This window comes from Magnolia sinica, chromosome 11 (genome assembly GCF_029962835.1).
Source record: "Magnolia sinica isolate HGM2019 chromosome 11, MsV1, whole genome shotgun sequence".
Classification (NCBI taxonomy): Eukaryota; Viridiplantae; Streptophyta; class Magnoliopsida; order Magnoliales; family Magnoliaceae; genus Magnolia; species Magnolia sinica.
The window spans coordinates 27,990,607-28,018,545 of NC_080583.1; the positions used below are offsets into that span (position 1 = coordinate 27,990,607).

General features: G+C 43.3%; 1 protein-coding gene across 1 annotated transcript in view; it reads right to left on the reverse strand.

Annotated features, from left to right (window-relative positions):
* LOC131218986 (uncharacterized) overlaps positions 1-15,468 on the reverse strand; it is a 34,116-nt gene extending 18,648 nt beyond the window's left edge. Inside the window, exon 1 of the mRNA XM_058213922.1 lies at positions 15,232-15,468. Within this exon, the coding sequence (XP_058069905.1) occupies positions 15,232-15,453 (222 nt within the window). The 5' untranslated portion in view covers positions 15,454-15,468. The remainder of the gene's footprint in view (positions 1-15,231) is intronic.
* Positions 15,469-27,939: the final 12,471 nt, after the last annotated feature.

The window sequence follows — 27,939 nt, forward strand, 5'->3', positions numbered from 1 at the left end:
TTCCGCCGACCATCTTGCCATGAAGTTTGGTTCACATAAGACCATAAACAAACAGTCGAATCATGACCATCTCGCTACATACTTAATTTCTACCAAGTCCTTAAATAGATTATCACCCCACTAACCATCTCGCTACAAAGCTCGGTTCTGACCGAGTGACGAATGAATTATTGAAGATCCACCCTCAATCGGCCATCTTGGCATGAAGCCCGATTTTTAATCGAGCAACAAACAGACAACCATACCACACTTCACAACTGTCCAGTTACGAATCTCAATCTATGTTGGGCGATGAATGGATCATTGTTCCTCAAGCTGATCATGAGTATCCATATTTTAAAATCATTAATAAAATGCTTTCAACTTTTATCTTTTTTTTTTTCTTCTCTATTCTTTTGTTATTAAACCATTGTTGCAATCACGTGAATATATAAAGTCTATGTTTTTCAAGGTAAAAGGCACATATCTAAAGGACTAACAATTCTCTCTGTAAGTCGTCTAATTACCTTATCAATCATTAGTTGAATAGATGATCGATCTTCACAAATATGGTTTTAATTAGTCTATCTCGACGACTATGGTCATAAGGTGTTCAATTTGATTCGAGTTGAATACAACTCTAGCACACCCAACACTTAACATAATCGCATACGTCTAATCAAAATTGAGTTGTTCATTACACGTATGGCAGTATTTTTGGATTACATAACAACACCTATTTTCTAGCATGCCTAGTGGGATACATGTGCAATTACAATTTCAACAATTTAATAATATGGTTAGAAATTTATACTTACTAAAAAATAAAAACTTAAGAAAAACATGTGCAGAGAATTTGCCCTTTGAAGCCAATCATCCCCCAACACCTTCAATCCATGAGACTGGACCCTTGTCCAAAACAATTCATTGGAGTGTATTATAGGCCTCCTAGATGATATGCACGCCATCCTATAATAAATTTAGAATAGAGAAGAATACAAGTTGAGAACATTGACCGGTTGATGAAAATTCTTATATAAGGAATACCACTTCCTGACAATAAGCCTAAAATACTATTCATTGAATGAATGCAGGATTAGGAAGAATGACCAAGCCTTAGTTAAGGCTTAGCTGATTAAATCAAATCATCGTTTCTCAAGTTGATTGAGAAATGACGACCAACAACTGAACATACGCCCAATATAACTAGTATGATTCTTATAACTCATACCCTAGGGGGTAGCATTACATCGGTGTCGACCAGCTCAGGGGGCAACCTCTCGTGCCTCTAGTGCCACACCCTTACTATACATGTGTCAAATAGCCCGTGGCAACCTCCTGTGTCGTTGGCACCTCAACAAAACTATGTAGGGGCAAATTCACTTCGAAGACAACCTCCAATCTTCTCGAGCCTATCAACAATGAATCCTACGGCTCAAAGTACATTGCTCGATGAACAATGATGATCGATTAAACCAGAATGGCCAAATTAACGTCTGATTTTCATGTATGAAATAATCGACCTAACTACCAATTTGACCATAATGACCATTTTATCCGATTTCTTGAATAAAACAATTGATCTAATGACCAATTTGATGAATTAGCAGTCAAAAGATCTGATTTAATGAACACAATGGCCGACCCAATGACTAATTTAACAAGTGTGTCCTTTACAACAGGAATCCTGAGGAATAACAAAGGAAACGCCCATCCCAACGACTAATTTGATAAATAACTACCATCACTGATTCAACGTCATGGGGGGTGTGTTGTTTACACTAACTTGTTATGACTAAATCAAATAGCTCAGAAGATGCCATGTGACAATCATGTACACCTTGTGATGAAGATGGATGTCAAAGCCAAAAGGCTAGAAGCATGTTATATTGGGAAGCATTAAGTGCAAGAGTCCCATTAAAATAAACTCTTTACTAAAAACTAAATACCATAGACCAACAAAAGTAGTTTTTTTGTAAAGGTAAGAGTTTACCAATATGAAGACTCTCCAACAAAGCTTCCTAAGAACATTCTAAAGTCGAAAGGGTAGCATATCTTGCTGGTTAGAAACATGATTGTATATGTGTCGTAATACAATGGGCTATGCTTACGTGGATAATCAAGGAGATTTGTACAATCAACTATTCAAATATCTCATGTTGTCAAATCATATGTAAAGTCACTGCCTCTACAAGTCAATAAAAGAAACATGAAAAGAAGAGCTTAAGGTCCCCATCAACACAAATCAATCAATTCCCTCTTTAACTCAATGCCGTTTATCAATTCCTCATCCCCCATGGATGCTTATCCTTTCATTCTATTCCAGTTTAGCACCCCATTACTTGCTAGCACAACGCTGCTAATAGCATGGGGTTGTAGTCTTTTTGTTCTTAATTTATCTTTCCATGCTGGATCGTAAGGAAGAGTTCTTAGTTTCTAGCATAAGGTTGTAAGGCTTTCCTACTACGTGCTACGTGATTTCTTCGACCATTTCACCATGGAGTTTAGTTCATACCATATAATGAATAGATAGTGGAATCATGACCGTTTCACTTCATTCTTGATTCCTACTAGTCCTCGAATAGATTGTCACCCTACTAGCCATCTCGCCAAGAAGTTTGATTGTGATCGAGTGATGAATAGATTGTTGAAGATCCACCCTTCATCGGTCGTCTTACCACAAAGCACATTTTTTATCAAGTAATGAACAAATGACCATCCCTCACTTCAGAACCGTCCTACTATGAAGCTTAGTCTATGTTGGGCGATGAACATATCCCTGTTCCTCAAGTTGATCATGAGTGTCCATATTGTAAAATCATTAATAAAATAATTTTAACTTCTATCTTCTTTCTTTGTTGTTCCGATGTTAAATTACGGTTGCAATCACTTGGATATAAAAATTACTTTTTTCAAAGAAAAAACCTATTTGAAGGACTAACCCTTCCTTTTGCAAATCGTCTGATCACCTTATCAATCGGTGGCTGAATAGATGACCGATCTTCACAAATCTAGTTTTAATCAGTCTATCTAGTTGCATGGGTCGTAAGGAGTTCAATTTGATTCAAGCCAAATATGACTTTGGCATGCCCAACACTTAACATATTCACCCATGTTTAATTGAAATCGGGCAATTTATTATATGTATTACATGTCCAGATTTAACCACAACACTTATTGATCCATTAACTCTTCAATAGTGACATATTAAAGTTGCATTAAACCTGAATGATTGAAAAATTGGATAGATGCCTCTTCACTGACAACCTGAGTTTATGGTCAAACTTTCAATAAGCTCTAAGGAATGGACTCAGGTTGCGGAGGTCATGACACATAATAACCACATGGTGCTGTATGGTGCTTGAAAAGCTCTGTAGGCTCCACCATGATGTATGTTTTTTATCCACACCATCCATCCATTTTTCCAGCTTATTTAATGGCATTAGCCCAAAAATGAGGCAAATCGAAATCTTAAGTGGACCACACCACAAGAAACAATAGTGATTGAATTCCTAACATTAAAATGTCCTTAGGCCCACTGTATGATTTTACGTTGAAATCCTTCTATCGAGTCTTACTAGCCTTATATTAAATCTACTTTCCACATTGGCCCAATTTAGGGGTACCCCCCCTCCCCCTAAAGTGGTTGCATTTCACTTGGCTTGCTAGGAGAAATTGAATCCTCATATTGGATAATCTACGCAAGAGAGGATTTACTCTTCTTAACTTCTATGTCTTATGCCTTTGGAATAAGGAAACAATCGATCATTTGATCCTCCCCCGAGAGTTTGCATCAAGCGTTTGGCATGAGATTCTATCTACCTTTAACATGCACTAGGTTATGCCAAACTATTTGTACCAAAATATTGTAAATTATATCAACAGTGCAGATCATGATAAGTGGCACATGTGCCATCTCTAAGGCATGTGCTGAGTGGACGACTCTAAGAAGCCTTAGCTTTGCATTTATCTCTAGATAAGAATGGACGACCATTACAGTCATATCAGCAATGAAGAGCGTTTGATGAAAGCATACCACGATAAAAAAGGTGTAACCTCTCTTTTTCAGCTAATTGCATGAGAAGATGCCACATTGGATGATCGATTATTTTTTTCTCTATTAGATAAAGATATATACAGGGAAGATGAATACCAAAAAACTCTCGCACTCACCAGAATAAACAAACTGTCTCTCAAATGAGGATCAACGCAAACGCGCCTATCTTAGTATAGGATCAATCCCTCCACTGCTCATCGGCTGTGGACCCTTAATTGATTAAGAGTATCGTAATCAACCTTTGTAGCTAGCAACAATAATTCTGTAACGTTCTGTAAAATTTTATATAGAAACCTCAGCACGTACGCGAGTGAAGCTGTTAGACGGTCGTACTAGTCTAACTTAGTACCCTAATTATGCTAGAAATAATGTATTTAAGGGAATTGGAGTTGAACGACCATTTTCCTCTCATCGAAAATAGGTGACACATGAATTTAGAAATTCCACCACCTGTTGACACCCACGAGGAGTCTCAAGAGTTAACATATTCCATAAATGCCCAAGCTAACCAAATTAGGGCTAAACTGCACGTTCTAAGTCTATTGGTCTCAAAATTAGAGATTAATGTCCGTTTGTCGAGCTTGATGTCCATCGTGGATATTGAGCCAAGGTGAAACCTTGGATCGTTCAACTTCAGCTCCCAAGTTGGGCACATGAGTTGTGCGAGTAGCATAGTTAATAGCCTAAATTTAAGTGAAATGGTCAACCTGCATATTTTACCGAAGTTGTTACTTTCGGACCGTTAGATCATGGCCAAACTAGGGGCGCCGACTTAAGACATTCCCCTACACATATCCGTATAGTTGTGGGCCTGATCAACCAACGGTGACCATCAAACTGAGTTTAGGATCATATCTATTGATCAACACATCCGATCATTGGATGGCTATATCCAAACATAAATCCCATAATGGGGCACCTGTCCCTTGACTTGAATTGACCCGTACACTTTCATATGTGCTCCCGTGGTTGGGAACAACCCCTAATAAGGTGAGTATGATGAAGATTTAGCCTTTGGGGCCATTTATGTACATTTTGGTACTATAAATACCCTTTTATTCATATCCCCTCCCCCATATGAATTTTCATACCCTAGCCTTGAGAGAGAGAGAGAGAGAGAGAGAGAGAGAGAGAGAGAGTGGAGTTGTGTGAGAGAGAAAAATCGATTGTTAAGGTTTCCTCCTTTCCATCCGATTGGCGATATAGTTGCGATCGAATCCTTCATCGAATCTCCGTCCACAAGCATTGAAGGTAAACTTCAAACCTAGATCCCCAAATCATGATATTATGGTTGAATTTTTCCAAACCTTATAAGGCTTGTTTGAATCATTTAGGTTTAAGTGATTCTTTCCAAAACCGTAACCTTAGGAGCAAATCCAAGACAGGCGAGCTAATGCAAGGTATGAACTATCCTTCTATGTTTCCATTTATCAACCCTTGATGGTGATAGCCTATGAATCCTTTTACTTGGTATAAATATTTAAGTCAAGCATGCCCCTATCATGATTAGTATTGGTAGCTAACATGTATGAAAAAAATGACTACTCAGTTTTAATGCTTGCTTAGTTAGTATTTGATTAGGGTTGTAATGGTAAGGGTAGCTTTCAAGGGTGTTTAAATGCATATTATATCCTAGGACATGCTCTTTTCATATTTTGTTGCGTATTGAATGTTTGACGTTTGTAAAAGTTGCCCTACGCTTGTTTTAGAATGAATCGAGAAATTAAATTATGTTTGAGACCACTACTGTTATTAAATGAATACTATATTACTGATGTAGTCATGTTCCATAAATTTTGTCCAAGATAGAAAGAGGTTAGGCCCTGCCAAATATTGAAACTAGGGGTTGCCTGCCAAACCCGACCACCTCGATGTATGTGGCTGACTGAGGCAGAACTTGTACGACCAATAGTAGTTGGAGCTACATGGGTTTCTTGCACCCAATGCTATCTTGTCTAGGGTTGCCTTTAGACAATCAGATTAGTCCCTTGCATGGCCTGACCGCATGTACGATAAATGTTTAAGACACATTGTGGAATTTGGGGTACCCTCTCACCAACGAATGAGGTTATTCATGACCATTAGTGCGATACGATCCGTCGATACTGGAAGGCTAGACATGGTGGTATGGGATACTGTGCCTGAGCTGTCTGCCTATGCTGGGCCGACGAGATTGCCACATGGGCAAAACATTGGCTGACGAGCCTCCTTGTAGTGACTGACGAACACGTAGGAAGGACACAACCTTATCATGATGTTGATGATATGGGTGGCATGCCTTCTCCACACTGGGGTCAAGTGACGACCTTTTCCCTAGTTGTGGCCGTCCTCGGGCGATTAGCCCTACTACAAATCCATTTTAAGTATAGAGACTAAAGGGAATGAAAACCCAAAATGGATCAAGGGATATTGACGAGGAGTCGCCTAGTGCCGCAATGAACCACGTAATACGAATTGAAACTCGAGATTCGACAACGGTATCTTAGCTTCGCCAATTGGCTATTTGAACTAAACATTAATAAACACTTGGCTAATCATGCACTTCATGACATTTTTTTGGTTGCGCTTCGGGGCAACCATTGCGCATATGTTGAAGTCCTCACTAGTGATAGCGATGATGTGGTTCTATATTGGTATCGTTGAATCCCGAGTCATGCATATGCATATCATGTCATTTATACATAAAAATAATTAGATTTAGGACTCCATTTTCTGTGTTTTGATATGCTATCATCGCCTATATCTGTATTTGTTTGATAACATGTGAAACTTCGGATAATTATAGTACTGAATTGATCACTCACTCCTATCTGGGACGGTGTTTTAACATACCAACAAGGCAATTTTATCAATGTAGGTGCCCTAGAGGATGATACATCCGTTGAGGAGTATGAGGACCCTATCGAAGAGTTTTCATACTTCGAGAGCGCGGCCGATTAGTTATAGAGTGGCGTCTTGGGACCACCAGTTTTGTTTCCTTTTGAGGACGAGGACACTCATTTCACTTTATGTTCGTACATGTATATTGAGTCCCTAGCTGGGTGGACTCTATAACTTAATTGGACTTATGCATGAATGTATGGAACTTGTTTCTTTTCCTGTATACCTACAATAATAATGATATATACTATTTAGTTCACTTCTTACACATGACTATGATACGCTTGGTGAACCGCTTAACTAAAATTACATTTCCGAAAGGCCTAAGTAATACTCAGAATATCAGGATTGAGTGCATGCTCGACCCTTGAAATTCGGGGCGTTACAAGTTGGTATCTGAGAATGAGTTTGGGATTAAACTAGACTGTGGGGTAAGGACTTACCATAATGCATTTGTTGACGTATAGTGACATGGATCCTTAGGGCAACATTCCCGATTGACTTTGAAACACAAACTTGAATTTAGAAATATGGAACTTAGAAATGTCATGATCGGATGTTATGGGTGAGGAAAAATCGAGTGTGGGAGATTTTGACTCGGGATTACTTGAACCACTGAGTTGAGATGTCGGAAATAACTTGTCGTATTGTCACAAAAACCATCGAAAAAATTACCCTTACTACTTACGGGACAGGCGGATAGCTTGGTAGAGGTCAGAAATGGGCTACCATTAAGCATGAGTGCCCACTCAAACTATGTTGGGGGGGTCATGTTGAGAAGAGTGTCTGGTTTTTCCCTTCTCAATATATGAGGGAGAAGCTGTCAGGCGAAAAAGGGGGTGTTTCGACTTAAGGGATGTCGACCGCTATCAAAAGGAAGCCTAAAACCATCAAAGGGAGGTTTGTAGGCAGCTTGCGGCAGTGCCACCACCAAAACAACAACACCACTGCGAAAAACCTTGAACAACAGGCAGAGGGCTACAACATCATCGCCACATCGAGGTGCACCACCAAAATCCAACAGACGGTGGTGGTTTCATCGCTAGAATGATGGCACCACCGCCAAAAACCGACAGAGAATCATGGCACCATTGTTGAATCGGCGGTGCATCGTCGAATTTGGGCAGCGTCCCGCAGCGCCGCTGTCACCCATGGACAGATAGCAGCGACACCACTGCCTGCACTTAAGTGTGCTCTTCTTCACATGTGTAATGGGAGCTTTAAATGCCCCAAACCCCATTCTTCCCCCATTTTAAGCTCCAAACCCCCAACTCCATAAAAACCCATCTTCTCTCTTCCAAATCCTCCATATCCTTTATGAAATCTTCTAAAGTTTCACTCAAACCTTCCATTTCCAAGCCTCTAAACCCCATTCCATTCTTTTTTCACTCACTCTCCTTACTCTAAAACCCCATTCCTAAAAAAGCCAAGGTTTTCCTCCACTTTCCAAGCTCCTAAACCCATCCACACTTGAAGAGGCCATTCCTTTCTTCTTCCCAAACACTTTTTCCCTTTCCACAACTCCACATTTCCTTCTTCACCCAAGATAAAAAAACCTTAGCAAGGAAAATGGCTTTCCTTGCAACTTTTTCCTCATTCTTGGTCATTACTTTATTTCTTTCCCTCATGTGGAAGAAGAGAGCGGCCCCCGATGAGGCGAGGCCGAGTCGTGAAAGGAGGATAGAGACGGATAATGACCGACAGCGGGGCTTTTGTCGTGTGTCCTACTAAGAAATACATCGAATCAACCAACTCGACCCATCGTGGATTCGGGTTGGTATAGGGGCAGAACGTTTGTCTTCGAAGTTGTGGTAGACAACTGTCTGCTTGGTGAGTATGAGGCGCTAGACTGACTTGCGCATCTTGGTTGGGGCCCCATATTTGAAGGGAATTATTGAGCCAATGTGGGACAAGTAAGGTTGTTCTATGCCCAAATTTGAAACCCTAAGTTCGACCCTATGGGATTTGACATTAACTACGACGGGCAAGTAGTCCACATCAATGTAGAAGCAATCTCGTGAGTACTTAACGTGCCGTAAGGAAGGGTCCAAATTGATGAGGGAAACTTGAAGACAATGCAATGCCAAGATAAGCGTACCACTGGTCTATGTGGCAAGCTAGTTGAGTGTAGGAGGAGTAGTAGCATACTCACCTCACGTATGATAGCAACGTACGTAGTGCTCCACCACATATTCACATATAACATGTATCTGAGGGTAGAAACTGTATGGAGTGCTCCGACTACATGGTAGAGCTTCTCTACTAGGTAGGGTGGGGGGAGAGTGTGTGCCTCCCCTCAATTGTCTTTTACCAAATTGTGAAGGCTACGATGTCAAATGGCGACACGTTGAGCCTCCCATTTGGCCGCCTTATTTGCAGGATGGCCTAACAGTATGAGCTCGGGGGATCTAACTGTGAGCTTAAATCGGTCAAGTTGATAAGCGACAAAATGTTAAACCACATGGGAGTGGCCCCCAAGTAGCAGAGGGCACGAGTTAAAGAATTTAGGGATGAGATCGATGATAAAGAAAAGGAGAGCAAGGAAGAAGAGGAAGGTAGAGATGAAGAGGGCAAGGATGGGGAAGAGACTGGAGCTGAAGTTGAGAGAGCCTACGAGGTGCCTCTTACACCTTGGGGCATATAGGAGCGTCTAGGCACATTCGAGTCCAAGGTGGCCGAGATTAAAGAGGATTAGTAGTACTTGAAATGTAAAGTGTGCAAGATATACTTCACGTTGAAGACAGTACTGTGTTGTGTGCAAAAGGAGGGAGCACCCCCTCCCTTTCCTGACTTCGTGGATTAATAGATCTTAGTGGACGTTTAATGTAGCTTATGCTTTTTTGTGTGATGTGTAGGGTTTAGCTTTTTTATTTCCATGCACTGTCGTGTTGTAGCTTATGTGTGATCAGGGTGTTTGTAAAGGAACAATGTAATAGATGCGTTTTTTAATATTAATGAAGTTATTTCCTGTCTTCACTTCAATTGCACAACCGTACTTAGATTGTAAGATTGGAATGGATGTTTTCACACGCCTTATGGAATTAGAGTGCGTTAGACCGCATAGTGGTACATGTTTGGATTATGCATCTAACATGCCCTTATAATGCAATTACAGGATATGCCGCCCAAGGGGAATCGACATCTAGTAGGCCTCTTGCATGGCGGACTGATCAACAAGAGGCTCCTCTCTGCTAGTGGCCACCAAGGCCCAACTCGGGCCTAAGAACCGATGCCATGCTCGAGTATCTGTAGCCTGCCCCAGGGAAGGACCACTCGACAATCCCAGATATGCCACCTGCCGCTAGTTAGGCCGCGTGGCGAGGCTAAATCCACCCCCTGAGGTAGGTCAAAACCATATTGCATCGCCCTCACCTCAAGCTGGCCCAAGCTCGGACATGATGGGGTAAATGCTACTCTTAATGTAGCAACAACAACAGACATTAGCCTGGTGGACACGATCACCCAAGGTAGAGTTGTCGCCCCAACTGTGGCTCCGATGAACGATTGCTGGCATTCCAAGATGAAAATATCTTCGAGTGGTTCTAGAAATTAAGACCGGCGATGTTCCCAAGAACTCACAACCCTCGGGATGCCGAGCATTAGCTCCACCGCATCTCCAAGATGATTCAAGCGTTGCATTGTATCGAGGCTGAACAAGTGGAATTAGTCTCCTATACATTTGAGTAGGAGGTTGACTTATGGTGGGATAACATCCTTTGGATGGTCCCTGAGGCATATATGTGGACCTGGGACAACTTCGAGACCAGGTTCTATGACAAATATTTTCCCCTCACTTACCGATGGGAGAAAGAGAGCCAGTTCAACCGGTTGTAGCAGGGTAGTATGAATGTAGCCGAGTACGAGAACAAGTTCACTGAGCTCTCTCGGTATGTGCTGATGGAGGTGGTAGACTAGACATCCTGAATGAAGAGGTTTGAAGACAGGTTGCAGGCTAGGATTCTAACCAAGATATGTTGCTCTCGTGCCACCTTTTATGCTGATATTATGGATATGGTGCTCTGGTCGGAAACGGACGGAGAAGGGATGAACCGAGCTCGACTTCAATTGGGTGGTTGGACCAGGCCGGAACTCCCCCTGTCTCCCCGACCCATAAGAGGCTTGGTTTGATGATAAGCCGATCTACGCTTCACCCCCTCCAACACTAAGGTCGGGCCCCCATCAATATGGTCCGAACCTTCTTGTATTGTAAAAAGATTGGTCACTCGGTCCCGTATTGCTTTGCAAAGATGCAGGATAGTGTCATCACTCCCCCACAATAGTGCTTCATCATAGCTCCTCCACTGTAAGTAATGTGCTCTCCGCAGCAAGCAGGTTGCCCTTCCTTGCACTCGAATCACCTAGTTCAAAGACCAGTTGCCATGGGGGAAAATAAGGTGCAACAAGTGAGAGTACACGTGCTAGTAGTACAAGAGCTGGCTGCAATCGAACCTCTCTTGTCAGCGTTCAAAGGTATGATATTCATCTGAGGCATTCCGATATACTTGTTTATACATACGGGGGCCAATGCATCGTTTATTTCTTGGGGGCTTACGAAATGCTTGAAGTTGGATACAATAACTATACTGAGTAGGATAGTGCTAGCTGCCACAGGGGAGAGCTTAGGCATGAATAAGTTGTGTCCCCGATGCCCCATCACTCTGGGGAGCAGAGAAATCCTAATTGATCTATTGGTTGGGAGAATTTACCACTTCGACATCATCATTGGCATGGATTGGCTGACGTTGATGAGGGTCGAAGTTGATTGTGATGCCAAGGTCATCACTGTGCAAATAAAAGGGGAGGCCCCTTTCATTTTTCTAGTAAAGGTGAGATTCGAACACCGTGAATTTATATACATCATCCATGAGCAAAGTTGTGACCGACCAATAGTATCTGAAACTTCGTTAGTAAATGAATACAAAGATGTCTTCCAACCCTTACCAAGTCTATTGCCTCAATGCGAGATTGAGTTTATGATCAACCCCATGCTTGGTGCGATTCTTGTCGTGCAATCTTCATATTGGATGCCTCCATGTGAGATGGAGGAGTTAAGGTCCTAGATCGACGGATTGTTGAGTTGTGGATTCATCCAGTCTAGTGTGTCACCATGGGGAACTCCCGTCCTATTCGTTAACAAGAAATATGGGTCCCTGCGATTATGCATTGATTACCGCAAGTTGAACAATTTGACAGCGAAGAATAGGTATCCATTACCAAGGATTGGCGACTTGTTTAACCAACTCTAGGGTGCCTACTACTTCTCCAAGATCGACTTCTAGTCGGGATACCACCAGTTATGTGTCAGGAAGGAGGATGTATAAAAAACCACATTTACGACAAACTTTAGACACTATGAATTTCTTATGATGTTGTTTGGCCTTATGAATGTCGCAAAGGTATCATGGATCTTATGAATAGGGTTTTTAGGTCATACTTATATTGGTTTATCGTAGTGTTCATAGACGACATACTGGTATACTCTAAGAGCCACGAAGACCATGGAGAACACTTACGGATGGTCTTTGATACCCTTCGACAACATCAATTATTTTTCTAGTTTAAAAGTTATGACTTTTGGAAGGAGGAGGTCAAGTTCTTGGGACATGTCTCAAGTCAGGACATCGCGGTGGATCGCACCAAGGTCGCGACTGTGTGAGATTGGGAATAACCCACCTCAGTTACTGAGGTGAGAAGTTTTGTGGGTATGGTTGGGTACTACCGATGTTTCATCAAGGACTTCTAAAAAATAACATGACCCTTTCTCAACTGACCCACAATGATATTAAGTTTGCTTAGAACAAGAAAGAGGAGGTGGCTTTTCAAGAGATGAAAGACAAGTTAACATCTGCTCCTGTACTTATTATACCTAAGCAAGGAGTTAAATACAGGATATATATGGATGCATCATGTGTAGGTTTGAGTTGCTTCTTCATGCAAGAAGATAAAGTGATTGAGCTCGCTTCCCGACAGCTAAGGAAACATGAGGAGAATTACCTAACTCATGACCTTGAATTGGCGGTGATCGTCTTCGCTTTAAAGCCTTAGAAGCACTACCTCTATGGAGAGGAGTTCGAGCTTTTCTTCGACACAAGTGCCTTAATTACATATTTACTCGGTGAGTTCTAAATATGCGGTAGCGACATTGGATGGAAACACTGAAAGACTTCAAGTTCAACTTGTCCTACCACCCAGGCAAAGAAAATTTGGTGGCAGTCGATTTAAGCTGCAAGAAGGCACATGAGTTTGTTGCACCCTTAATGCTTAAGGAGTGGGACATGTTGGATTTGTTAATGACTTCGAGTTGAAGCTCAATGTCGAGGAGCCCTACGAGATGATATCCCATCTCTGCCTTGAGTCGACCGTCAATAGTCAAATCATTGTGGCGTAGGGCCAGGATGAGCTATTGATAAAGATGAGGGGGAGGGAAACCGAAGAAGAAAACTCTAAATGGTAGGTTAGTGCTAATGGAGGACTATGTTTCCATGGGTGCTTGTGCGTTATGAGCGTTCATGAGCTTAAAATAAGAGTCCTAAATGAAGCCCATTAGTTAAAGCTAGCAATTCACCCCGGTAGTACCAAAATGTATCAAGATGTCAAGCGCAAGTACTGGTGGGACAACATGAAGAGCGAAATCGCAGACTACGTGTCAAGATGTCTCACGTGCCAACAAGTGTAAGCTAAGTATCACAGACTGCTGGGGCTACTGCAACCCATGTTGATTGTTGAGTGGAAATGGGATTTCATTTCCAGTTTGCTAAAAACCAGGAAGGAATATGATTCCATTTTGGTGATCGTGGACCATTTGACAAAAATGACCGATTTTCTACCCATCCGTGTAACAACCTCCATGGAATGTTTGGCTAAAATGTACAGAAAGGAGATCATTTGGTTGCATGGTATTCCACTGGATGTGTCGGACCAAGATATGAGGTTCACGTCTGTCTTCTCGTCGTAGATCCAACAAGTGATGAGTACAACTCTTAAGTATAGTACGACATTTTACCCTCAGATCGAGAGGGTGAATAAGGTTTTGGAGGATATGTTGTGAGCTTGTGCCTTGGATTTCAAGGACAGTTGGGAAGACTATCTTCCGTATGCTTAGTTTGCACATAACAACAACTTTCATGCCAGTATCGGCATAATATCCTAAGAAGCTTTATATGGGCATCCATGTCGCGCCTTGTATTATTGTGCTGAGGTTGGAGAACGGACAGTGGTAGGGCCAGAGTTAGTGCAGCTGACATAAGACAAAGTCGAGTCGGAAACAAAAAGCTATGGAGACACTTAAGAGTTCATGCTAAGAGACTATGTATTTCTAAAAGTCTCTTCATAACAAAAAGCTATGGAGACAAACGGAGGAGACTAGAGTTCATGCCAGGAGACCATGTATTTCTAAAAGTCTTCCCATGAAAGGTCTTCTTAGGTTAGGCAAAAAGGGAAGCTAACCCCGCGTTTCATGGGCCCATTTGGGCAATATGGGGTGAGTGTAACAGTTGAAAAAAACGCAGCTGCTCGGGATCCATTGGGGGGAGTACTCTCCAGGGACTGGCTTACTGCTGTCTTGTTCTCTTTTCTTTACGTTTTGGCTTAATAAAATTAACATGCATTTCAGAAAAACTTTTGTAGCCCCGGGCAGTTTTTAACGGTGGATGTTCAATCACCATAGTGTAGTCCACCTGAGATTTGGATGTCTCAATTCTCGGAATCATGCCCTAACGTGAGCCGGCAAAATGGATGGATGGCGTGGAAAAAATACATGCATCACGGTGGAGCCACGGAGCTTTTCCAGCACGGACCGGTACCCAGGTTCGTGTTGTGTGCTTCACTCCTCTCTCCGGGTCACTTTTTCACTTCTAGAACTGCCTATTTATAGGCCACTGGTTGTAGGCTCACGATATTCCAATCTGGTATATTACTGGCGCATCCCAAAGGTGGGGCTGTCAGATTAATGGTCTGGATCAGTGAATAATGGCTCCCACTAGTGCATATCAGGTGCATCATGACCCTTTGTTCCTCCCAAACAAAACATCATCCATCCAATACAACTCCCATATATCACAATAAACATTGAGTCTACTGTACACAGGACCCCACTTTATCCATGTGTACAATGGATTGCCCACGCCCTAAATGGCTCCAACGTGGTGATCCTAACCATCCAACCGTTGAATCCAGATCTCAACGTACATATTTTTGGACATCCATTCGAACTATGGATTGGACGGTTATGATCGCCCAACCAATGGGATCACCACATTTTCATTGCCTAAAACCAAAATCATGAATAAATAAATAAAAAGACAGAAAAACCTTACAATGGAAGAATCAAAATGTTTGATGTCATGGGCAGTGTCATTCTGTCCAATACCCCCTCCCGTAGCGTCCATCATCTCTACTCTAAACATCTTTCCAACACTCACATGTGCCACATGGGGTATCGCTGGGTGCCAACGGTTGTGAAGAGGCTGCTTCTGATCCCATCCCTTCTTCTTCAGATCAACGGCCACTACCACTCTGGGACTCTGCTGACTTCCCATGCCTACTCACCCAACCACATGGATGGACACAGATTGAATTTTAAAGGGGTGTGCCATCACGCAGGCATGGACTTGTTTGTTGCTGGTGTTTCAAGTTGTTGTTGTTAGTATTTTTAGGATTCTTGTTACGGAGAAAGAGCTGGATTATATGACAGGTGGTCCACATTTTCAAGATATGAACATTGATTTCCTGTTATGACAAGTTTGGACCATTATCTGGCAATCCAGAATGTTTGTCTATTGTGTCCTACTGTATATGGACCATAGATTCAAAATAATCCATGATAGACGGTTGAGAAGAGAAATTTAATGATGATACTTATTCAACTAAAACAATTTCCTAAGATTGGTCAATAGGATTTTTCTATCTAGAATATGTTTGGAACGTGGTTCATACACAGTAGGATCGGATGGATCAAAGGTCTGGATCAGGAATCGACATGCAAGACTTGTATAACTGAGGATGCGCGTATAGGGTGAAATGATGAGAGATGTGTATTATATGATTCCTTAAGAAGGTCATTGTTTGTACACCTCATATGAATATGATGTGAAACGGTATAATTCTATATTTTTATCAAATAATGCCTTTACAATTAGGGATTATAAGGAGGTGCTCTTTGAAATGAGTGAAACTCAAGAGTAAGGAGGCTGCATGGTGTGTATATAACATCCAACAGGTTAATGTATTGCACCATGGTTATAAGGCGAACAAAACATACTCAATCATATCATAATCATAACATAGGAGACACTTGAATTGGAATATTTATAATTTCCGTCACATGACAAGTAATAAGTGCAGACGTGCTAGAATTAAATGTGCGGCTCAATTCAAATGGATAACTATGACCCCAACTATCAAGATAGACAGATATGTAGTATGGACTAAGATCGAGCAAAGATTAGTCGCCTACTCAACTACTTGCATAATATATTAAAATGATCAGGTGATAATTAGAGAGTAAGGTTCATCCTCTGATGATGGGTTACACCCTTGCCTTTCATACAAAATGACTTTTCAATACGGATAAATGAACAAGATGAGTTTTTTTTTTTTACAGTCAATTACAAAGAATGGCTCTGATTGATGCTTGGACTGAAACCATTGTGTGAGCGTAGATCCGAATTACAACTAAAATTAACAACTACTTGATCAATGTCGTGGATTAAACTAAGAAATGTAAACAACAGGCAAAAGTAAAAGATTATATTAAGAAATGTAATTGGCTGACAGACAAGTAAATGGATTACACTAAGGAATGTAAATGACTGATAATTGAAAGATAGATTTGGTTTGATTGGATTGGTAAGAAACAATTTGCTTTGCTGAATTCCTTTACTATTTATAGCCTTAAACTAGTTACCTGAATGCTTTCCACATTTTGATAGTTGTTATAACCGTTCAATATGACTTGGCCTTATAGATGCTTCACACGTTCTGGCGGTTGCTATAACTGTTTCAGCACTAATAACCTTATGTATGGTTCCTTTTAAACTCTTCACCTGTCCTACTAAATGCTCTAGACTTACTTGCAAACTCGATTGCATTCCACTCGGCTGTTTGGTTGAGCTCCTAGATGACCATCGATCGCTTGATCGAGCTCTCGAATGACTATTGGCCGCTTGATCGAGCTTCCGAATAACTATCAGCTACTTGATTGAGCTTCCGAATAACTATCGGCCACTTGATCGACCTCCTGAATGGTTATCAGCCGCTTGATCGACCTCTTGGATGACTATCGGCCACTTGGTCAACCTCTTGAATGACTATCGATCGCTTAGTTTGTTTTTTAATTCCTTTCAATTGCTCCATGTCATGTCATCATGTCAGCTATGATTTTGTAAAAAACACTCCAATTATTCTTGGAGATCTTTAGCATGCCATATATTTTCCTTGTAATAATACGTATCCTTTTCAATTGAGTTTTCCAAGAATAGTCGGGAATAGGGTACAAAAGTGTCCCCCACATCGCTTTGTCTTTGGTAAAAGGTGAATACGATATTAATTCATTGTTTGATGTAATAAATGTGATTGATCGACCGTATAAAAACATCAATTTCGACCATCATAGTTGAACTCGACCATCTTAATCGGAAAACATTAAAGTTGGCTAACTTTCGAACTTAGCCATCTTGGTCGAAAAATAATAAATTTGGCTATCCTGGTCGAACTTGGCCATCCTAATCGAAAATATAAAAAACAACCATCTTGGTTGTACTCGGTTGTCCTGATCGAAAAACTAAAAAACTGGCAATGACAATGGAGCCTGTTAGTTAATCTATTCTAAATAGGGCTCATGGTTAAGTGAGGTAGTAATATGACTATAAACTTGGCATGTTACTTTTTGAACCATTTGAATAATTTGGTTATGATTCAAATGGCGTGATTCGACCATTAAAGGTGGTTCAGGGTCTACTCGGTTTTGTCCTCCATAGTACGGTGGATTCCGATGGAAAGGTTACCCCTAGGTATATCTCGATTTCCTTCTTCAGGAATAACATTCTTGAACTCCTACTATGGTCATCCGAACTCAGCAGCTAGTGAAATGTTCCATATCTCCTGGATTGGAGCTGGATGAATATTCTGATGTGAAAGAGGTAACTGCGGTGTTAATGGTACTGATGCTAGCTTTTTGATATAACTAATATCAACAATTGACTGAGGCACATTTTGTTGCGGCATGATAAGTGTTCTTTCAGAAAATATCATATTTATGCTTCCGGCCTAGCTGGCCATCTATCTATTGTAGGTTTTAGCCTGAGCTCATAACTGCTCTGCTATATTCTGATTCGCCATTTTCATATTATGTAGCCCAACAATTATTATCTAAAAAAAATTTATCAGCCATCTCGCGTTCTCATTACTTTCACACTAGCTCATGTTATTAGTTCCACTGGGCATGCCAAAAACATGTGGTTCGATTTACAGTTTCTATCATGTGACAGGTGTGGGTGTGCCAGAATTGAATGTGTGACTTAATTCAAATTGAACAATTATGGCCCTAAGCACCAAGATAGGTAGATACATAGTATGTGATTAGGATCGAATAAGATCGGTCGTCTATTTAGCCACTCGTGTAGTATATTAAAATGATTAGGCGATAGTTAGAGCGTAGGGTTCGTTCTTTGATGATGAGTTACACCTTTGCCTTTTGTATTGTAATGCCCTGAAATTCGGGGGTCGAGCATAACTCAGCTCCTGAGTCCCAAAACATCACTTATGCAACATATTTAATGAATGATGTATGTTGACTGTATTAGTGCATAAAACATGGAATAGATTAAGCCAAAACACAGATATGATTCAGGGATAAGTGAATAAAGCAAGCGGAAGACTTATAGGGAAATATGTGTACAAGTGTAAACCCCTGAATTACATATACAAGCCAGATCGTATGAAAGTGTTATTTAACAAAATTATAAGTATCAATTACATCATTTCAGTTCCCAAAAATAATCCCAGAGATCCCGCACATCAGACCGAGGCTCGCTAGAACCCGTCTGAAAACTGCATATAGGAGAAGGCAGCCTCGTCATCATCCAGCTCTCGTTCTGCCTCAGACGTCGCATCCACATCTGCAACATCAGGGCCTAAGACAGAGTCTGGTGGGTGTGTAACACCGCCCCAGAAACGTGGGAGTGAGTGATCAACTCAGTGGAACAATAAGGCACTGGTTAACATGTTATCAGTTCAATCAAACAGTAATGATAAAGCAGAACAATTAAATAAATCCTAAGTACTCTTGTTAATGCAAGGATGTATGCGAAATGATGCGTGCCCTCACGCGTACACCCTCAGCGTCTTCATCTTACGTTACGCATGACATCGCCTAAAAGTGCGCCACATCTACAAAGCACATGCAAATGCGGTGCATGGATATGATTACCAAGTTGTTATTAGTCCATTTCACACAGCAGGATTGGGAAGCTAAGATACCTTCCTCATATCGCCATCCAAACAGTGATCCATACTAGGGTCGTCAATCCTAGACATCTCATACGATCATACATTTAAGGTCGTAGCAAAGGGCTCGTCACCAATCAATGCACGCCTTTCATGCCCTTACTACCACAGATCGGCTCGTCACCTCCTTGCGGTATCCAGGTATGCTCGAGGTCACTACAAAGGGCTCGTCACCAATCAATGCAGGCCGACAGCACGAATATAGTGTCCCATACCACCATAATCGGCTCACGAGTTTAGTTGCTCACTGGTCACTACGGGGAGGCTCGTCACCCCAGCGTAGGCCGACAGCTCGACCACGGTGTCCCATACCACCATGTCCGGCTCATGAGTCTTAGCGGATCAAGTACCATAGTTAATAGGATTTCACTGGTAAGTTCGGTACCCTAGATTCAAGCAATAACGTTCATACATGGTAAACATACATCGGACAATCGGGTTACTTGACGAACTCGACTAGCACGAGCGCACGTTGAATTGAACGACATAGAGTGCGCAAACACTCCGCGTGGCCAAACCACTGCCGACAACTCTAATACGACTCGGGTTCATCTAATACGTCCTACGTGGCGAAAGCAATCTCAACCACGAACATAGGGTCAATTACCGATTTCCTGGACTAAGGTATAGTCCCAAACACCTTACGCTACTACAGATACTCATATGGAATGTAAAACAGTAATGGAACAACAACTCAAATCATGATACATACACATCTGAAGAATATCAACTTAACATAAATGTAAGCATAGGAAATGCTTGAATTTAAATAACTTGGAAAGTAACTTGCATAAGGGAAATCATGCGCATCAATAGGAGTATTGAGAATCACTTCTCAACGCCCACAATTAGTGTAATAAGTTACACTTAGATCATTCATGCATTTCTACAAACACTTAGTATACATGGAACAACATACATGACGTATGTTGAAATACATGCACTTAGACAATTCCTTTTACCAAGGAGTTGTCATACATGCATCTAGCACACATACATGACAAATAATCATGGCAAACATAAGTGCATATTTTATACGCATACGGTACTTTATAAATACACAGAATACACAAATCTCAATATAGCACATGCATATCAGGAAAGCAACGTAAACACAACATTTGGCATGTGAAATCTCATCCATAACAAGAATAAATCACTAACTGGCGTTGAAAGCCTTGAAAACCATAACCTATACACTTAAAGTCCGCACCTTAAGCAAGGAATGAACACCGAACTGATTTAGACGAGTTGTCTTCGTCAACGGCGATAGAATACCCTAAAATAAGGATAGAAATGAGATACAACAACACCAAGACTAATCTAAGCTCTAACACAGGTTAGGGTTAGGTTAACTTACCCTAAAAGAACTCAGAACCGTCAGAAGAACGATTCAAAGTGAAGGTTCAAAGATGAAGCAGAATAAGGAAGAATCCAAGATGATTCACCAACTTATCTCTCTCACTTTCTCTCTCTTTTCCACTCTCTTTCCAAGCTAGGGTTAGAGAAAAATCGTATGGAAAAGAGAGCTAGGGTTTAAGGACTATAAATAGGCCTATTCTTGATGAAAATAACCCCAGGGTCAAGGTATACTTAGGTTATAACCAAAGTAAGCCTTTCTTGATCCAACGAAGCACTTCTGGTGGGCCTATAACTACGAAAGGTCGGACTTAAGCTCCTTGACCATGGATCTAGGTCAAGCTGAGTTTTCATACTGACCGGCTCTTCAGATCAACCGTGGCGGACCACATACAATTTAACGGTCACGGAATCTCGATCAGGTCCACAAACACTAGGATATGCCTGGGCCAACTATCCTGATCAGAGGGTGAAATTGGGTCAGAATCCAACGGTCAGATAGCTTAAAATCGTCGCGCAAGCGACACGACTCAGATTTCATAAAAGCTTAATAAATTCTAACCGTTCTCACACTCTTCACTCCGAGCTCAAGCAAAACGACCCAGAACATCACATAGACTTGATTTTCGAGGAGATGGTCAAGTCCAACTCGGTGACCGCAACAGCCTAAGATCATCGTCATCGGACTTTCGACGCGCGGTCCAGGTCCGATCCAGATCTTCCAAAAATTCTCCAGAACAACTGGACTTAGCGATGGATCCCAGATTTCAGAGTAACGTAGCGCTCACTAGTCTACACGTTTAGAGCCATGCAGATACAATTTAAAGTGATTGATGCGAATTTCATAAGCAATCGAGTAAAGCGCTAATTACCCCAAAACAACTACTTAAGGAAAGATTAGCACAGAAAATCCAAGGTCGTTACAATCTACCCCCCTTAAAGAAAATTTCGTCCTCGAAATTCATACCTTCATATAATCCTCGAGGATCAGAGGGTAGGTCTTTCTGACATCAGCTTCAGATTCCCAAGTAGCCTCTTTCACACCATAATGCGTCCATAGCACCTTCACAAGAGGGATAACCTTGCTACGCAATACCTGCTCCTTTCTGTCGAGAATACGCGTCGGTCGTAGTACATAAGTGTCATCCTCACTCAACTGCACTAGCTCCCAACTGATAATATACGAAGGATCAGGAACGTAGTTCTTCAACATAGAATCATGAAATACGTTATGCACGCCCGCAAGAGGTGTGGGCAAAGCAAGGCGGTATGCTACCGCTCCCACTCGATCCAGAACTTGAAATGGACCAATAAATCTCGGCGTCAGCTTCCCTTTCTTACCGAACCGCAGAACTCCCTTCATAGGAGAGACCTTCAGAAACACATGGTCCCCCACTACAAACTCAAGCGGTCGACGCCTCGTATCAGCATAACTCTTCTGCCTACTCTGCGCTGTCAGAAGTCGACGTCGAATGATGTCAACCTTCTCAGAAGTCACCTGCACCAACTCTGGGCCAAGCAAACTACGCTCACCAATTTCTGCCCAACAATGTGGTGCTCTGCACGAGCGACCATACAACGCCTCATAGGGAGCCATACCGATACTCGCCTGGAAACTATTATTATATGCGAACTCTGCATACTGAAGACAATCATCCCAACTATCCTTGAAATCCAAAACACAAGCTCGCAACATATCTTCCAGGACTTGATTCACGCGCTCCGCCTGCCCATCTGTTTGCGGATGAAACGCGGTGCTGAACTTCAGTTTCACACCCATTGCTTCCTGGATACAAGTCCAGAAGATAGATGTAAAACGCGTGTCTCTATCAGACACAATCTCCAGGGGAACTCCATGCAGACGCACTATCTCCTTGATATACAACCTAGCTAACTCGTCTGCAGAGTAAGTGACTCTGATCGGTAAGAAATGCGCCGACTTCGTTAATCGATCGACGATCACCCAAATAGAGTCAAATCCCTTTCTCGTCCTCGGCAACCCAGAAATAAAATCCCACTTCCATTCAGCTATGGGCATGGGCTGCAACAACCTAGGAGGTCGGCGATGCTCTGCCTTGACCTGCTGGCACGTGAGACAACGAGAAACAAATTCAGCAATCTGGACCTTCATATTGTCCCACCAATAAGACATCTTCATATCCTGATACATCTTCGTGCTATCTGGATGCATCGCAAGTTTAGAACTATGGGCTAACTCGAGAACCTCACGTCTTAAGTCAGGGATGTCAGGAACACATAACCGGCCACGAAAACGTAGGCCCCCATCAGAACTAACACTCCAGTCGGAGTTCTCATCAATACCAACCCGCTGCCTCATCTTCACCAAAAGCTCATCATCTGCCTGAGCTGCAACGATCCTCTCGTCGATAATGGGCTGTACACGAATGTGTGCGATAACCTCATACGGCTCAACCATCGTAAGCTTCTGCTCAAAATCGCGCACGAACTCCAACATATCCCACTCTGCTATCATCAGCGGAGCCGCAAACTCAATAGCCTTCTTGCGACTCAATGCATCTGCTACAAGGTTCGCCTTGCCAGGATGGTAAGAAACATTGAACTTGAAGTCCTTCAATCTTTCCATCCACCTGCGTTGCCTCATATTCAAATCACGCTGCGTGAAAATATACTTAAGGCTCTTGTGGTCGCAAAAGAGCTCGAACTCCTCACCATAGAGGTAATGTCTCCAAAGCTTTAATGCGAAGATGACAGCTGCCAATTCCAGGTCGTGCGTAGGGTAATTCTCTTCGTGTTTCCTCAACTGACGCGAAGCATAAGCAATCACCCTGTCCTTCTGCATAAGGACACAACCCAGACCAACGCGAGAGGCGTCAATATATATAATATACTTAACCCCTTGCTCTGGCAATACTAGCACAGGGGCGGACTTCAACTTGTCCTTCAGCTCCTGAAAAGCTAACTCCGCCTGCTCACTCCAAGCAAACTTCAAATCCTTCCGTGTCAGCTGCGATAACGATCTGGCAATCTTCGAGAAGTCCTGAATAAAGCGTTGATAATAGCCTGCAAGACCTAGAAAACTCCTCACCTCAGTAACTGAACCAGGCTGCTTCCAGTCCTGCACTGCAGCTACCTTGGCAAGGTCGACGGCTATTCCTTCCTTGGACACCACATGTCCCAGGAACTTGACTTCCTCTCTCCAGAAATCACACTTCTTGAACTGTGCGAAAAGCTGATGCTCCCTAAGAGTATCCAAAACTGCTCTTAAGTGCTCCTCGTGCTTTGCCCGGCTCGCTGAATAAATCAAAATGTCATCGATGAAGACAATGACGAATCGAAGCAGAATGGCCGAAACACCTGTTCATCAGTCAGATCCATGAACACGGCGGTGCGTTGGTCGAACGACATCACAAGGAACTCATAATGACCGGAGCTGGTCCTAAGCGGTCTTCCGCACGTCCCCATCCTTGACGCGCAATTGATGATACCCGTGCAGATCAACCTTCGAAAAGTACCGTGCCCCTTCAACTGATCAAACAGATCATCAATCCTGGACAAAGGGTACTTATTCTTCACAGTTACCAGATTCAGCCTGCGATAATCAATACACAATCGCAATGAACCATCCTTCTTCTTCACAAACAGAACAGGTGCTCCCCAAGGAGACACACTGGGCCGAATAAAACCCAATTCCAGCAAACTATCTATCTGCTTCCTCAACTCCTCCATTTCACTTGGAGGCATACGATAGGTGGGTAAAGAAATGGGCGCCGCACCAGGCATAAGATCGATAACAAAATCAATCTCACGCTGAGGAGGTAATTCAGGAATCGACTCAAACACATCTTCAAACTCCTGAACTACCGGCGTACTAACTAACGCCGATTCGGCCGAACTCTCCAACAGAGAAGAATAAAAATCAATACGAAGAGGGTAACTGACCTGAACTGGGAAAGTAACAGTCTCGCCCTCAGGTCCATGGATCGTCACTGATCTTGCTTCACAATCAATCTCAGCTCGCATCCTTGTGAGCCAATCCATACCCATAATAACATCGTAGTGATAAAGCGGTGCGACTAGCAAATCAACACGGATCGATCCACTTCCCAGATCGACCAAACAATCCATACAACGCTTGCCCAAAGCAGAGGACATCTCCGTAGCGGTAGTAAGCGTCACTCCTTGCATAGGAACAGATCTTAAACCCAAACGCCTAACTGCCGTATAAGAAATAAGAGAAGTAGTGGACCCTGTATCCATTAGCACAGAAACGAGAATACCTTCAATATGCGCTGTCACCTCAAAGGACCTCGGCACCAAGTCAGACATAGGCGCTTCAGCTGAAAGCGCATGAACTCAAGCCTGCTGCTGACGATTCGGCGGAGGAACCATGGGCCGCTGAGGTGGCCTGAAACTAGGAACTGTAGGTCTGAAGGATGGATGAGCTGGCGCTGATCGAAGAGGAGGAGGAGAAATGACCTGAGGCATCAGACGGCTAACCCTCTGCGGTGGAGTAAAACCACCAGCTCGCATACGGGAGAAGCAGAAATGGTCCAAGTGCCCCACCTTCTCACAATAAGAACATCTAGGATCAGCTCTCATCTGCTGAGCGGGCGGCGCTGAACGCCTCGGAGGAGAATTAACTCGCGGCCTCTTGCTGAGGAAAGGTGCACCCTGAAAGTCCGGTCGCGGCCTAGGAACCATCGGTGCTCGCATGCGGGACGCTCTATCTCCGTCCTGCTCTGCTCGCAAGGACATGCTCACCAGCTCCGCATACGAAGAAATGCTAGCACAGTAAATCTTCGATCGGATCTCAGGTCTCAGTCCCTCAGAGAAACGCCGCATCCTCATCGGCTGATCACCCAGGATCAAAGGAACATACCACCCCAACTCAGTAAACCGGTTCTCATACTCCGTAACCGACAACCCTCCCTGGCGGAGGTGAAGGAACTCACTCTCCTTCTCATGTCGGTACATTACCGGGAAATACTTCTCGTGGAAGCGCGCCTCAAACGCCTGCCACGACCAAACAAAGTCCTCCTCGACAGTGCGAAGCACACTGTCTCACCACAAACTGGCCTCCTTCTCAAACATGAAGGTGGCAAGCTCAACCTGCTCGACCTCAGAGCAGTGCAACGGTCTCAGCATCTTAGAGATGCGGTCAATCCAATACTCGGCCTCCTCGGGTCTATGAGAACCCGCAAAAGTAGGAGGTCGCAAGCGCTGGAATCGCTCGAATGTGCCGCTGGCACTGACACTGACACTGGCACTCCCAGATGGAGGCATAGGTGAAACAGGTAGAGTCGCCCCCACTGACTGAGCAAAGATGCCAGCCATGGAAGAGAGGAACTCCTGCTGCTGCTGAATCTGCTGCTGCTGCATCAACAGCATCATCTGCTCAAACCTATCAACAGGTGGAGTAGATGAAGGTGCACGGCTCGGCCCAGGAACCGAGGGTGTGACTGGAGGAGCCATAGGTGTCGACCCAACACCGGCACGAGATGGACCCGCCTGCGGATCCGACTGGCTATCGCTCAAGGGAGGAACCCCAGCAAGCGACTCAATCAGAGAGAGACGGGCCGAAGTCTTCGAACCCTTAGGAGGCATCCCTACATTAAATCAGAGGATGCAACCTGTCAGATTCTAAGTCACATAATCCATCCACACAACAACACAGCACAACACAACTCCAAAAACAAACAACATGCATTCCATTAACCAAAATCGTCGCAATACAAGTAGTGCAGCAATACATGAATCACGACTAGGAAAGCATGAAAACAACAACATCTAACACTTCAACAACCACAGCAACTACAACAACCACAAACAACTACCACAACTACAACACTCCAACTACAAGCCAACAACGGCTACACATAGAAAGAAAACACAAAAAAAGTAAAAGACGGCCACGACGATGCTACTCGTCGGAATCAGGAGATGGAGGCGGAGCACCCTTATCCTGCAAGCAGCACAGGATAGACTTCAAAGTCCGAGACATCTTCCTAAGCTTATGCTTAACAAAGCCTCGAAGATCAATCATATCCTGGCGTAAAGCAGCTTGCCCTTCTTCAAGCCGTGTAAGACGGGCATCTCTGGCAGTCTGCTCTGCGCCCTGCTCTGGCACCACAGGAGGAGAGCTATCACTCGAATCCTGTGCCTCAATCTCTTCCTCGTCTTGCTCTGCTTCTTCCTCAGACTCCGCACCACCTTCAGCATAACTCTCATCATCACCGCTCTCAGACTCAGCCTCACCCTCTGAGGCAAGCCGACCAGAACCAACCTCCATTAGCTTGAGAGTCCTCAAATTGATATAGCGAACAGGAACCGGCTTCTCAGCCCCAAGCCTATAGCCAAACTCATGTGCGATCCTGCAAATGAGGCGGCCAAAGGGAAACGACTTGGTCCTTCTACTCGAACGAGCGATGAGAATAATCTGGCGCAGGACGTACGTCGGCACACACAACTTCGCTTCCTGCCCCACCTGATACAGAAAATCCACCATCAGGCGCCTACACTCGCTGCAGTTGCTCCACCTTGGATACACATTGAACATAAAGATGTGGTGAAGCAAATGGAAGTCGTTCGTCATGAAAGAAGCCAGAAGACTCCTATTTGGCTGCCATTCAACCAGACGACCACACAAGGATCGGGTGCGACGATCCCTCTCGCGCACACTGTCCACATTCTTCGCGCTAGCATGCACTTCACCAAGTGGCACTCTCAGGAGTCGGGATATCAAAGCAACATTGACAATACCAACCCGACCGCTACCACAAGGAATCTTGAACTGCAGAGGCTCCAGCGAAGGCTCCAGAATGTTGGCATAAAAGGCCCGAACAGTGCTAGCATTCGTGCGATACTCACCTTCGAACAAGGGACCCCAACCAGCCCCTTCTAGGCGCTCCAACAAGAAGAACTCACCAAAGAGCCGCGGGTCAACATGAGCCTCAAAAAGGACTCTATGCCCTTCATAGACTCCATGCGACAACTCCGCCAACAAATTCCTTCTAACGGGAGCTCGAGGATCAAGGTCCCGCTTCGTCTGGAACTCGCGTGTGGCGGACGTGCTAGCGGCGGCACCTCTCGGCCTCCGTGCACGGGTTGGGCGGCTCGGCCCGGCTTCATCCACGGGCGCTCTCTTCTTCCCCATCAAGGAAAGAAGGGAAGAAATGGAA